Raw genomic sequence first — 14,293 nt, 5'->3', positions numbered from 1 at the left:
TTTCTTAAGAAGAAAATAAAGGATTTGTTTAGGGAGTTTTAGATTATAAGAAGCAGCTGATGAGAATCTAACTGATGAGAATCTGAAGAAGCTGAAAAAAAATCAATTTATGGCTTCTAATTCATCATCTAGATTCCAACTCTTATAATCTTAATTAAAAGTTAGGCCGTTAGAGAACTTTTGATTCTGAGAGAAGATGCAACTGTCAAATGCTTCTCATAGACCCATCATAGCTAAGTGGACGAAAAAGAGACAAAAATTACAAGGAAAATCTAGAATCTGAAGTAGCATAGTACAGTACTAGTACTGAGACCAGAGCTATTAGAGCAATCAATATGTGCGAAGTGCAGGATCTTCATAAGAAAGCATTGCAGGTAACACTCAAATCCGACAGTTTGAGAGAAGCTTCCTCCAATTAAATCAGGACAGAAAGGGCAGGTGAGCCTAGATCCAGTACATTGTTTAGATCACACTACTTACTTCTAAATCCCATAGCTTTTGCTAATCTATTGAGGTTGACCTCAGCATCACATGGGGCATGTCTCGTCACACTGTACATGTGGATGATGCATGTAGGTTCAGAACTTCAGATTCATTTGATCATTTCGTTTACAAGCATCCATATAATTCTAGTCAACTCTGTCTGTATATTGCCTAATGGTCGGCACAAACTGTCAATGGGGATAAACATTCAGGTCAGTTTCTGCATAAAATAAAAATAAAACAGCCTAATATTTTTTTTGAACTCTAATGCTCTTATCAGGAACTGAGAAAATTCCTGCATTTAAATCATGGCGACACTGCGGTGATGCACTGATTTAATTGTACGGTTTAGATCTTATAATTGTGCAACACACATGATCTACACTATTGATTGGGTCCAAGAGTGACCTGTTGCAATCTACATCGCAACAAAAGTCCCCATCTAATTAAAATGGTGGAATCTAACTGTGGTGCATTTTACATGGTTTTTAGCCTAACCTCTTGTATTTGGTGAAGGGCTAACATCCGAGGTGCCAAAACTTCCTGTAGATGTGAATTCTTAGAGAAGATCACCTTGTTATTCCTAGATAATTTTGTTTTTTCACTCTGGAGTAGATCAGCAGAATATCTTTGCCTCATCTCTTCTATAATTTTTTACTTGTGCAGTAAATGGCATGAAAAACCTTGTGGTTAACTGTACCTACCTTTCCTACTTATGTGTACATTAATCACACAAAAATCCGGGTGGTTCTTGCTTCACACAATCTGGCGCGCTTCAGAACAGGCAACAATGCTGTCATTTAATTATGTACCTGTCATTTATCAGTTTTCTTCAGGGAATGTCCTTCTTTGGGGGCAATTCATTTATGAAGCCCAGCCATTTTTAATTCTAAATGACCTAAAGGACTAATTTGGAACATAAAAAATTCTCAAATTCCTGTATAATGTGTTTAGTATTTATTTGCCAAATCTTCGCTTAGAATACCGAAACATTGTAAAAGAAACAAGTTGATGGGGACACTTTTCTTATGTAGTATATAATTGTGATCTACTATGTAATAAAACAGGAAATAAAAAAGGTAAACAAATGCTGTAAAATTCTACTAAGCTTGTGTGAGTCCAAGATCTTCAGATTTGTCCCCAAACCGCAAAAATGGGAGATTTGTTTGTTACTACCTTTTTCATCCAAATCACCCCAAAAGTTTCTTGAATTTTACAAACAGATCCCTCTGGTCGTCTCCTACCTCTCGGTTTCTTCACCCTTATCACCTCGTTTTCTTTCCATTGTGCTACCAACTGTGCTCAGTGAGATCCATATATGGTCCAGCAACTACCGCTGCCCATCTCTCTGGTCTCCACCCTCCCTTTCTCTCTCTAGTCCTCTAGAGCCGAGGGTTGCTGCGAGGAAAGCGTAGGAGAGAGGGTTGCTGGCTGCAGCCCCGGCGAGAAGCGCCATTGTTGTCGTCGTTGGGCCAAGAACCAAGAAACCAAGAAGACAAGAGGAGGAGGAGGGGGGAAGAAGACGGAAGAGAGAGAGGAAGAGGCACTGGATAGGTGCATCCTTTGCCTCTAGCCGCTTTCTCTTTCTCCTTCCTGGAGGGGGGAGAGAGAGAGAGGAGTGGGAGAGGAAAGGAGAGTAGATGGGCGAGATGGTCTTGGCCGGGTATGGCATGGACAAGGCGGTGAGGAGCAGCGTCAGCTTCGAGACGCCGTGCGGCAGGCTGCTGCGCGAGCTCGAGGTGCGTAATTCGGTTCTTTGTTCATGGCGTCCTTGATTTGATTTGATTTGGTTCTCTGCAAGAATACGACGGATTTAAGGAGAAATGGAAGGTGTTCTTTGGAAGGAATAGGAGAGGATACTTCTTGCTTGATTCGTTTGCTCGTTTAAATCGTAGAAATACTAGGATTTCGTTGCTTGTTTTGGATGAAATTGCACAGTTTGAGCCAAGCTGGACTGGTGTTTTTGTAAATTCTGTGTATTGTTTTCGAGATGAGCACACATTATATGTCCAAATTATGCTCAAAAGTTCCAACTCCTTTGGTTTTCTTGAATTGCAAGCATACTGTTTTCTCTACCAAAAAAGTTCGCTCTTTTGAACAGATGCTAGGATTTAGATAACAGCAGGAGTTTGTTGCTTCTGCCTACAGCTTTGCAGATTTCATTCTTAAAGGTTTCACTTTTGATTTACTACGAGCTTCTTCTTGGTTTCTATGTTTTTCTTTTATGGAAATTCCGGGTCTCTACTATGTTTCTCGGGAAGCAAAGCAGATGCGACGATTTACTTTACTTTTTCTTTTTACTAAAGTCTGAATTTGGAGCTGAAGAACTTGGAGTAGTACTGCTTGTGTAAATTCAGTTAGGAGCGCTCTTATTATACCACTGTTGATGTACCACGGGTCAGAAATATTACGTTTGGTAGGAGTAGTATTTATCTCAGCTAATGTGTCAGTGAGCATAATGATATAAGTTTAATAGCATCAGGCGTACTCGAAATTGGGAATTGTAAGTGAGAGTGCAATCCTCTGCTGTTTCAAAAGAAATGCTATGCCCCTTATTTTTACCAAAAAAAAACTCTGCAGAAAGAAAATAAAAACAAATTAAATTTCCACTAACTAATGCTGTCCAGAGAAGTGGGGCCTGGTTAGGGTATGCAAAGACACATTTATATACATTTTGGGAAGTTAGTAGCTCTCTTATGAACATTACATTTTGTATGCTCTATACCCCTATTTTGAGTTTCATTTACTCTCTCTGTTGTCTGTGGTTGAGCAGTCAGCTTGCTTCATCAAAAGCCTGCGTATTAGATTTTTGTTCCTTGTGGCATGAAATTACATGGTCTATAACAATTTATCATTTGCCGGTTTGCCAATGTGTCAATTAGATGAATAAAAACATCAAATATGCAAAAATAAATAAATAAATAAATAAAAATGTCACATGTAGCTACCATTAATGCTGCTCAGGTGGCTGCACATTTTTATTTTCTCTGAATATTACGAACTTATATGTAATTCTTGCAATTGTTTCCATTCTAACATAACTTCTATTTTAGCAAATATGGACTGAGATTGGGGAGCGCGAAGAAGATAAAGATCGCATGTTCTTAGAACTTGAAACAGAGTGCATGCGTGTGTACCGTCGAAAGGTTGATAGTGCCAATGCTGAGAGATCCCAGCTCCGTCAGTCATTGATGGCCAAAGAAGCAGAGCTTAAAGTTTTAGTGGCTTCAATAGGTGAAATTACCCCAAAATTTAAGGTATACTCAGCCCATACTTCTATTTTTGCCTCTTGTTCCAAGCCTTGTGCCTAGGGACCTTGATTATGTTATCGTGTGTCTTATGCGTATAAGGTTTGATTTGTCTGTAGCTACAGATATTGGTAGGTTATCTTGTAGCTTGTACAACAAGTATGAAATAATTGTTAGTGTCATGCTACACCTCGTAGAATATACCATATTCAGCAGGTTGGCCATCTTTGTTCAAATAATGATGGGGATCATATCACTGCAACATGCACAGCTGGGTCACTCGGTTGGTACATAGTCATGTCTGATGGGCACATTTGAGAAACTAGTTTAGTGTAGAACTTGGTTCAAAGGACCATTTTCTTTCCTGGCCAGAATTATAATTGTGGACCATCTACTTGGTTGAAGAATCGCTGGATATGATTCCTGTAAGTTAAGCATACCTGGATGATGCCTAGCTTTTCTTTTACACATGAGGTTGACTATGCAACATGGTTTGCTGTACGGTGAACTTTGTTTGAAATTCCATTTGGTAATGGCATTTAGAAAGAAAAAAAAAGCAAAGGTGTTGGTCTTTTGACTCCCAACTTCTACATGCATTGGCCACAGTTAATTGCTTTTGGCATGTTTAGGGTCACATTAGTTAAGTAAAAAAAGGTGAATTATTATGCTTTGTTATATCGTAAAGGTTCTCTGTCACATATTTGACATCACTGTATAAGTATATTCCATTTCTGAGTAATTTGAGATATTCGTCTACAGGTGGATGAAAAGCAATCATTGAAAGAGCAACTTGCCAAAGTGACGCCTCTACTGGAAGATCTCAGGTCAAAGAAAGAAGAAAGAATAAAACAATTCTCACTTGTCCAATCTCAAATCGAGAAGATAAAAGCACAAATTTCGGATCACAATAATCAGCATGACAATGGTCCGGTCAATCATTCCAAGGACAATCATGATTTGTCAACCAGAAGGCTTTCTGATCTTCAAGCGGAGCTTCGCAATTTACAGAAAGAGAAGGTAACTATGATCTTGACTTAAAATGGTTCTTTGCTCAACTTGCTTCAACCCATTCAGCCATCATGTGGATATGAGTTGCACCAAAATAATAATAATAAAAAATAAATCAAATGTATCTTGTCAAAATGTACATATTTTCACACAAAGTCGCATATGACTAGATATTGATGATAAAGTGAATGGTGGATATCAAAATATGTGTATGCCTTAAGCATTTACGTGCTACAACCATTTTTTTGTTTACCTATTGTTTCAACCATAAACTGTCACTTTCAACATGCTGAGAACAAGATTAGTTATATATTTCAAAGGATAGGTTATTTCATTTTTGTTATCTAAAATCCTAACTTTGCCATGCCATATTGTTGTATTAGTGAAAGCAATAATCTTTTTCATTCCCTCCTTGTTCAGTCTGATCGCCTTCAGAAGGTCTTCATATACGTCGATGAAGTGCACTGCCTATGCTCTGTGCTTGGGATGGATTTTGCAAAGACAGTTAAAGATGTGCATCCAAGTTTACATGGGGCCAACTCAGAAAATTCAACGAATATCAGTGATAGCACTCTTGAAGGTCTTACTGAGACCATCCTTAAGCTCAAAGCAGAAAAGAGGACTAGAGTTTCGAAGGTGATTCCTCTTAGGAAACTACAGAGTACAGAGGTGTCTCAATTTCATTTTATAGCTTTTCTAACTATTTGGAAATTTTGTTCAGTTGCAAGAAATCGTCGGAAAGCTCCACAAGTTATGGAATTTGATGGAGTCAACTGAACAAGAGAGGAGACATTTCACCAGAGTAGCTGCTGTTCTTGGATCTACTGAGGAAGAGATCACTTCATCTAGTGTCCTGTCGCTGGAGACAATTCAGGAGGTTCGGCTACTATCTGTGAGATACTTGTTTCTTTACAAGCTGTAATTTGGACTTATTAACATAATTATTTGAATACAGACAGAAGAGGAAGTTGAGAGACTAACTAAACAAAAGGCAAGTAGAATGAAGGAGCTTGTTCTTAAGAAAAGGTTAGAGCTAGAAGATATCTGCAGTAATGCGCATATGGAGCCTGATATGAGCACAGCACCTGAGAAGATAACCGCATTGATTGATTCTGGTATACTACTGATATTCTCTCTTGCTTACAATTGAAAATTGCTGCTGAGGAATATCTTAAATGTTCTAAAATAATTTCATATTCAGGTCTAGTGGATCCTTGTGAACTTCTTTCCAGCATTGAAACACAAATAGCAAAAGCGAGGGAGGAGTCCCTAACCAGGAAAGATATCATGGAGAAAGTAGACAGATGGCTATCAGCTTGTGATGAAGAAACTTGGCTTGAGGAATATAACCAAGTACGATTCATTTTTGTTTTAATTATTCTGAATATTCATATAGGCCTTGGTTGACAACATATATTTCACATCTCTTCTATGATTTAGTTAAGATCTTTAAGGGTTTTTTTTTTGTGTGTCCTTGTGCAGGATAGTAGCAGGTATAGTGCTGGTAGGGGTGCCCATATAAATCTCAAGCGTGCAGAGAAGGCAAGGATACTTGTTCAAAAAATACCATGTGAGTTTTGTTTCCATGTCTGCTGGTATGTCAGTTGAACACTGTGTTGCATTCTGCTAAAATATTGGTTGAACTGGGCTAATGGTTCTGATATAGGTATAACCTTATTAGACAATGATGTACTCCTAACAGTAATCACTAAGCATTTCCTGATTCACAAGCTCGGTCTACTTGCTGCTTCTGATATAGATCCATCTATAGTCACTCGCATATTTGATACATAAAATGATTAGAAGCTATACTTTCTGTGCAGCAATGATTGACAACTTGATAGCTAAAACATTTGCGTGGGAGGATGAAAGAAGTGTGCCATTTTTATATGATGGAGTAAGTCGTAGAGCTGGTCTACCATATTTATCATCATTACAGTACACTATGTTCCATTGAATTACATAAATTGAATTTGCATGTGAAGGCCCGTCTTGTTGCCATTTTGGAGGAGCAAAAACTCAGAAGGGTACAAAAGGAAGAAGACAAGAGACGACACCGGGTATGAATTGTACCGCATCATGTGTTCCTTTTGGCATTACGACCACAAGAGTTGACTCCTCACTATTTGGATGTGTTGATAATTCTTACTACAGGACCAGAAGAAACTGCAAAGCTTATTGCTTAAGGAGAAAGAGTTGATTTTCGGCTCCAAACCTAGTCCAAAAAAGACAAGCAGCTTTAATAGGAGGACGAGCAGCCATCACCCGAATGGAAATGGAGCTGGGTTCATGACCCCGGTGCCCCGTAGAGTTTCTGCAGGCAGTGCCACTCCTGAGCTTCTAACTCCACGCTCATATTCTGGACGGTACAATAATTACTTCAAAGAGAACAGGAGGCTGGCTGCTGCACCACTGAACTTCTCAACGGTTTCGAAGGAGGATAGTATGTCATCCTTTGCCTCCATCAGCGGCTCAGAACCTGATTCTCCTTTGGTTTTGCACTGAGATCCCATCGTTCGATTGGACATTTTCGAGAATGTCACAGTTGATCTTTTGAGGTTCTGATAATCCTGATTTCCAAATGCTGCATTTCTGGTTAGGGATGAGAGACTTCTCAGCAAGAAGGATGGTAGTGAAGACTATCCACGACATTGGGCCATTGTGTGTTAACTGGTTGACATTGCTAATGAGTGACGACAGGTTGTGACAGGATTTAGATAAGATTTGCCTGTAGATATATGACCTAACATCTGCGGTGCTGTTGTACCTAAATTACGTCGATTGATCAGTGGGTTGGTTAGGAAGCATGCCTAAGTTGTGCATTATATTCGTTTTCTTGGTATTCTTTGAGTTTTGTATTTAGTCATTGTTTTGCATGTGAAAAGGAGTTGGTGTTGATTTGCAATCCAAAGGTGCTGTGTAATTTCATCCTGCAGACTCAACCTGAGGCCTTTGATTTGTGTGCTGTACTGCTATGGAAATCGTAGTTCATACTTCATTCAGGAAGGTAACTCAAAGGTCGCATATGTTTTACTACCATTTAGTTCATACTTCATACTTATCTACTCCCTTCGTTTCACAATGTAAGACTTTCTAATATTGCCCACATACATTTAGATGTTAATGAATCTAGACATATGTGTGTTTAGATTTATTATCTATATGTATGTGGATAATGTTAGAAAGTCTTACATTGTGAAACGGATGGAGTACTTGATTATCGGTAAGAAATAAAACTATATGTTACAAACCTAACAAGTGGGCTAAGCAATGCAGTAGAAGCAAGTGGACTTGTTACCAATTGCTGCTGCAATTGTGGGATCAAAACTGTTGGTCAAGGACTGAAGATTTGGGCGAATATTGAATTATATTGATATAAGCTCCTCCTAATGGAGTAACCAAGTCGCTTACAACGGGTAATTAAAATACAGGAAAGAAGAAAACAAGGAGGGAGCATACTAGTACATAATAAAGAGAAAGAAACAGAATTAAACATGGGAGGAGCCCGAAGAAATAGCAATTGAGAAGACAGCCTTCCACCCATCTAGGGCCGGTCCATCTGCTTCTTTGATGTAAAATTCACGCACCTGATGGTGGTTGATTATTGAAGATAACGTTGTTTTTGTGATTCCAAATCCTCCAAAAAGCAGAGGAGATAGAAGCTCTGATAATCTTTCATTGCGATAGAAGCTCTGATAGTCTTCAACTGAGGAAATATTTGGCCAGCACCCCTATTTTGGACCAGAAAGAAGCAAATTACCTTTTGCTGACGGAGGGAGTACATTTTACAACACCCTTGCTGCATTTTGGTCTTCCAAAGATATAGGGAGGCCTGACATGTGTAAAGAACAAGCCTGTGTAGTAGCTAAAACGCCAGTGAACAGCAGAACAGTAAACAACTTGAGAATTACCCCTTTCTTAGCATGAAACGGCAACTCCAAGATAAAGTTGACACGCAGTAGCAAAGTTCAATTGTATTACTGTACAGTTTGGCAACACGATTTCATCTTTTGACGCAAGTACCTTCTTGTGGTTCTGGCTTTTGGTACCACTTCTCTAGGAGTACTAGAAGTACAGAAAAAAAAAGAAAAAAAAAACTGGCAACCATGATTGAATCCAGTCCCTGAATGACAAGTTAATTTCTGTCTAGAAATACAGAACTGATAGATGGTCTACAAATACAAAACTCTACTAACCAACCCTTTCTGCCGACATGCAGTTTGCAATGAACTGCAAAATAACCTGAAAAAGATATGCCCATGCGAAATTAATTAGCGTGTGCATTATGCACAAAAGTAGACCATTAACAAAAGAAAATAGAAGACATAGGCTAGTTGCTCGTCGCAATAGTTCTGCAGAACAGTGGTACTAATATTTCGATCTCTGTTAAGGTTCGTAATTTGTGTTTAGTGGTGCACATCTTCATATTTATACTAGGAAATGGCTGTCCGAAACACAAACACAGTTCTTTCAAAGCCATCTACTTTCAGACAACAATAACAAACAGTTTATAAACTAGAACTCCAGCTGGGAATTTCAGCCATGCTACTGATTTTTTTAGTACTCAATTACTGGCTTGCCTCTTATCAACGCAGGAAGATGTAATAACTAATAAGAGAATGCTTGATCGGTGATCACAACGTAAAAATCGAAACGCCGCATAAAATTGTTTCCTTGACAGTACTTCATGCTTGGGTATGTTTTGGGCAACAAAGAAGACAAATTTCTTGCAACAAAAAAGACTACATAAACCCATAATAAGCTATTACAAAAACTAAAGGCAGGCAAAACATACCCAAGAAAAGGGGAGCAACAGCACACCAGCGAAGGCTAAACCTTTCAATGTCTACTGATCTATTGGCTCCACCAAAAAAAAAAAAAGACAGTTAAAACAAAATTTAGTTTTGACTCATTGATTCTTTGGTCTGACACAAACAAGAACTGAAACAAAAATCACACCTAAGAACTTAGTTTGCATCTGATATCTGTATCCAAAAACGTAGGAAAAGATCATGAACAGATGAATCAAAATACGAGCAGAAGCTGGTAGTTTCAAAGGTGAAAATGATATTGCCAAACTGATATGTAAACATTAAATCAGAATCACCAGCACATAAACAAACAGTATAATATGATAAACACAGAGTATCTAGAACTTAACCCAAAAAAACATTCATGTTCAATTATGGACTGAATGGATTCTCCCATCATATAAAGCATTACAGCTGAAGTCCTATATTAACAACTGCAATTCTAACGTGTCCTGGCCATTCTCAAAACAGCGATGTCGCTATTTTCAGGATTAAAATTCAGATAGCACACGATGATGAGTAAAGAAATGTAAGATGTACAGGCAATTCAAAAACCAACAAGATAAGGTTCAATGCAGCTTCATTTGTATAAACACCCCCTAAGGCCTTGTTCGGTTACACAAGGATTCGTTCTGGGCCGGGAATGATAGGTATAACAAGAAATTTATAATAGGTACAACAAGAGACCGGGATTTATTCCGGGTCGGGAACCAATTTACTCATATTAGGCACAACAAAACATCCGGATTAGTTCCACACCTCTTGACTAGTGGATTGATTCCCGGTTTCTTATTGTCCCTATCATGAGTAAATTGGTTCACAGCCCGGAATAAATCCCGGTCTCTCGTTGTATCTATCATAAATTTCTTACTATACTTGTCATTCCCGGCCCGAATTGAATCCTTGTATAACCGAACAAGGCCTACACAAGGATTCAATTTGGGCCTCTAGGATACACCGGTACATGCATACCCAAAGTATACCATGTTCACCACTAGTCCACTACATTGTCTTATAAAATCTCCAACATTGTCCCCGTCTGTGAGAATGTGAGATCATGATCTAAAACTAATTTTAGTCCTACTGCACTAAGACTAGCATTAGTTACAAGCATTGTACTGTAGCATCGTAACACTAACTACTAATTACATTAGCAATTGACGATTTGGTACCAAAGGGGAACAAAAAGAGAAAAAAAAAACAGGATTACAGGAAGAATCGATGCAAACCGGGAAGGCTGTTCTGTACCTTCGCTCTCAAAAGTCGAATGTCTTGAGATACGAGGGATCCTTCTTGGCCCGCTCCTGGAACTTGCGGAACCACCGGTCGAGGATGTCCGTGGGCACCACCAGCTTGCCGCCGTCGGCGCCGCAGAACGACTGCATGAAGTTGAACAGGTTCTCGCCGACGCGGAGCGCGACACGCTCGGCGCGCTGCCCGTCGGGGGGCGGAGGGAGCGCCGCCGCGTCCTCCACGGCGACGCCGAGCTTGGCGGGGCCGAGGGGGGGCTCCGGTTCGTCGCCGGCCTCCGGGAGCGGGAGGCTCGCGGAGGGGCGGCCCGGGCCGAGCGCGCCGAGGAACGCGAAGGGGCGGTTGGCGGCGGGCTGGAAGTAGACGGCGACGGCCTTCCCCGGCGGGAGCGCGGCGGCGGCGGCCGGGAGCAGGAAGACGACGGCGGAGCGCGGGGCGGCGGCGAGGGAGAGCGTGGAGAGGTCGAGCGCCCAGGAGTTGGGCGCCACCTGCGCGAAGGCGGTGACGTCGAGCGGGAAGCTGTGGTCCGGGAAGACGACGCCGAACATGGCGGCGGCGGCGAGCTGGCGGGGGCTATGGCTGCTGCTGCTTGGATCGCGGGGCGCGGCCTTATACGTGGGGAGAATGGAGGGTTCTAGAAGCTGCGGGTACATTCCCGAACTGCCGTAACATCGGCGTACTCCACCTACTGAATATACGCCCTTTGTTTATCTTTTGAGACAAACTTAAATGAATAAATGCTTATTCAAATTAATCTTTAGAAGTTAATTTGTTTTGGAATGGAGACTAGGACATTTATCGATAAAAAATTATCAGATATAAATACAGTATAATTATAATATAATAATATTGTCAATTATATTGTACTATAATACAATTTCTATTCAGCTTTCAAAACTCCTATGGTAACACGCTGTTTTCATGAAGAGGAGGTTGCGAGACCGAATCTCCTCTCCCACGCGCGCTACGAATTTTTTTCTTTCTAACTTACACATATCTTACATACAAGTTTAAAATTATATAAAAGTTACATTCAATTTACATTGCAGTTACATAAAAGATAGAATATAGTTGCATAAAAGTTACAATATAATTACAATTATATTGTATTTACATTTAATAAATTTATAAGAGAAAATTTGTCGATAAATATATAGCAATTTCATTATCTAATACTATAAATCTGGATAATCACCTTTACGTGAGTAGATAACTGATAGTTTGTTCAGATTTATACTACTAAGTGATGTCTTCTTCGGTCTAAGTTGCTATTTTTTGAGAAAAGGGGAGTATTACGAATTATGACTTGTGTGCAAGGATTACCACAAAGTTGTTCAAATACTCCAGTATTTACTGTGCCTATTTAATTTGTTGCCCAAATCAACGTTATCAGCGAACAAAAAATATTTCAACCATCAATACATCCTAAATTTTGGAATCTTGTAGAAACTTTCACTCTTTAAAAACCACACCAAAATTTGGTAAAGCTTCAAACATAACATGCATGCATCCACGAGAAGACTGTGGGGATGGTAATTAATGGTTATTGATTTGGATCTTTCAAGGATAGCAACACCTGTGTGCTAGCAGCTCTTGCACTGATCCCCCCAGCAATGGTATCGTTGGGGTGCAGGTGGCTGGCAGTTTGCATGTTGCACAACTTCTATTTCGACATATCCACTACCAATGACTCACACTGAAGTGTGTTTAGTTCACACTGAAGTTTGGAAGTCTGGTTAAAATCGGTACGATGATAGAAAAGTTGTGTGTGTATGAAAAGTTTGATGTGATGGAAAGTTAAAAGTTTGGAAAAAAAAACTTTGGAACTAAACATGGGGTGCATGTATTGCTGGAAGGAGGAAGCTAGCCGGTGACTGGTGAAGTGGTGAGGGGTATAACCTTGCTATTCCAATTGACTTGAAGACTTTCTGGGCCAAGCATGGGGCGAACGAATTTGTAACAATCGTGTAAAATACATGTTATGTTTGTTTCATTGTAGGTCTCAATATTGCAGTTTGGTCTGAGTTATTGTCTCCATTTACTCATTGCTAATCTGCAAAAGTCTCTAGAAGTAGCATGTAGTGATGTTCAGTTTCTTGGACTTTCAAATGTACATGCTGTCTTGAGCATTGCTAATTTGCATGCCAGTCTCTTGACTTTCAAATGCCAAGTCCTGTCTTGAGTATATCTATCACTTAGTTGTAATGTAATGGCAACAGTCTCTCAAATTTAGATGGCATGAAATTAATTGTTGTTTAATGTCTCTATCAGTCTATCTATAGCTCACAGTTTCTGACTTCTGAAAGTTCATTCCTTCATGCCATAATTTTGATCTTTTCTCTGGTTTATGAAGTGTTTGTATTAAATACTCAATGTTATCAACTTTATGTTTCCTCTGAATTTAACGAAGTAAAGTAATTGATAGGAGTAATTCACAAGGAAAAAAATGTTATTTATTCTCTATTTGCCCTACCCTGAAAAGATTATAGCCCTTTTTCGTTGCACTAAAAAAATAAACAGTAAACTGCTGGTTCACACAATGTACATATTGTCTTGAACATGCCATGTTATATTCTTCATAAAGAACGTAAACGGTCATTTTCTCTAGTTCAGTTTCCACCGTGAAGATGCTATCCTTAGACATATGACCATTTCTTCATAGCATTATATAATTGAGGGAAAATATGTATTGTAAATCACATATATGTTACAAAAAAAAACTATAGTAGGATAAAAATATGGGCATCTAATGCTTATCCATGTCATGGTAAAACTTTTACTATGGTTAAATCTGAAAATAATTTTTTCACTCAGGGTAACGTGGACAATTTCAGACGTCCATTTTTTTTATTGTACGATAGTTTTCGGGTTTACATTATATATATGGTTTACACTTATATATTTTCCCATATAACCGTATGGTATGAACAACCTATGCTATACACTGTCCCCAGGGGTAGAAGCAAATGATCAATAAAAAAACATGTTGTCTTTTTAACAGTGCCACCAGTTCTACTTGAAGAAAAGAATCGAACTTCCATGTCACACCCGAAAGCCCAATATGGACCGAGCCAGCGACAAGGCCTATCTTGTTGACAAGGCCAGGCTCAATCCAGATATAGGCCACTTTCCACTTGTTTGCATGGACCGAGCCAGCCAGCGACATCCGCCGAACAGCCGGGCCCTGACGCGGGCCGAGACGAAATCCGCCCGTGTCTGCTGCTATGCTGCCTGCCGGCTGGGCTGGTCGTTCCTTCGCGCAGCCGTGCCAACTTGTCGTTGTGGGCGGCGGACGCCTGGGGATCCCACCGCGGAAGAGCGGAAGCCGCGCGCGGCGCAGTATCCCGTGCGTGCCGCCTCGTCGCGCGGCGATTTTCTTGCGCGCTGGCGCACCGAGCGCAAGCTCGATCGGCGGGCGCACCGTTCGAACGTGATACTACAAGGGGGGGCAGCTGGTACGGTGAAATCACCGGCCGACTTGTCGCCGCGCGT

At 40.1% G+C, this 14,293-nt stretch overlaps 2 protein-coding genes across 3 annotated transcripts; one reads left to right on the top strand and one right to left on the bottom strand.

The window, feature by feature from the left end:
* The first annotated feature begins 1,766 nt into the window (after window positions 1–1,766).
* LOC4332190 (65-kDa microtubule-associated protein 6) lies at window positions 1,767–7,667 on the top strand. Its single transcript, XM_015776329.3, has 11 exons — window positions 1,767–2,222; window positions 3,537–3,740; window positions 4,491–4,748; window positions 5,160–5,375; window positions 5,461–5,616; window positions 5,695–5,854; window positions 5,941–6,092; window positions 6,222–6,309; window positions 6,563–6,636; window positions 6,725–6,799; window positions 6,894–7,667. The coding sequence occupies exons 1-11, from the start codon at window positions 2,124–2,126 to the stop codon at window positions 7,242–7,244; spliced, it is 1,833 nt and encodes a 610-aa protein (XP_015631815.1). The 5' UTR covers window positions 1,767–2,123; the 3' UTR covers window positions 7,245–7,667.
* A 964-nt stretch (window positions 7,668–8,631) lies between these two features.
* On the bottom strand, window positions 8,632–11,385 carry LOC4332189 (uncharacterized). 2 transcript variants are annotated; one of them, XR_001544692.3, is made up of 3 exons: window positions 10,799–11,385; window positions 9,535–9,593; window positions 8,632–8,981 (listed from the first exon to the last, which is right to left on the bottom strand). XR_001544692.3 is itself a non-coding variant. In XM_015776330.3 (2 exons), exon 1 carries the CDS (start codon window positions 11,347–11,349, stop codon window positions 10,807–10,809), a length of 543 nt encoding a protein of 180 aa, XP_015631816.2. In that variant the 5' UTR covers window positions 11,350–11,385; the 3' UTR covers window positions 8,632–8,981; window positions 10,799–10,806. The 2 variants fall into 2 exon arrangements, 1 of the variants encoding a protein (XP_015631816.2); XM_015776330.3 differs by lacking the exon at window positions 9,535–9,593.
* Between the last annotated feature and the right edge of the window lie 2,908 nt (window positions 11,386–14,293).

The sequence above is a fragment of the Oryza sativa genome, chromosome 3 (genome assembly GCF_034140825.1).
Source record: "Oryza sativa Japonica Group chromosome 3, ASM3414082v1".
In the NCBI taxonomy this organism is placed as follows: Eukaryota; Viridiplantae; Streptophyta; class Magnoliopsida; order Poales; family Poaceae; genus Oryza; species Oryza sativa.
The sequence above is the reverse complement of the archived record's forward strand: the minus strand, read 5'-3'. Positions and strand labels throughout refer to the sequence as shown.

What these genes read in the sequence shown, in the direction of transcription:
- LOC4332190 (XM_015776329.3), top strand. Translation starts at nt 2,124, where the DNA reads ATGGGCGAGATGGTCTTGGCCGGGTATGGCATGGACAAGGCGGTGAGG. An exon ending in GGCTGCTGCGCGAGCTCGAG is followed by an intron (nt 2,223 to 3,536) that starts GTGCGTAATTCG and finishes CTTCTATTTTAG; the next exon opens with CAAATATGGACTGAGATTGG. An exon ending in AAGACAAGAGACGACACCGG is followed by an intron (nt 6,800 to 6,893) that starts GTATGAATTGTA and finishes TTCTTACTACAG; the next exon opens with GACCAGAAGAAACTGCAAAG.
- LOC4332189 (XM_015776330.3), bottom strand. Translation starts at nt 11,349, where the DNA reads ATGTTCGGCGTCGTCTTCCCGGACCACAGCTTCCCGCTCGACGTCACC.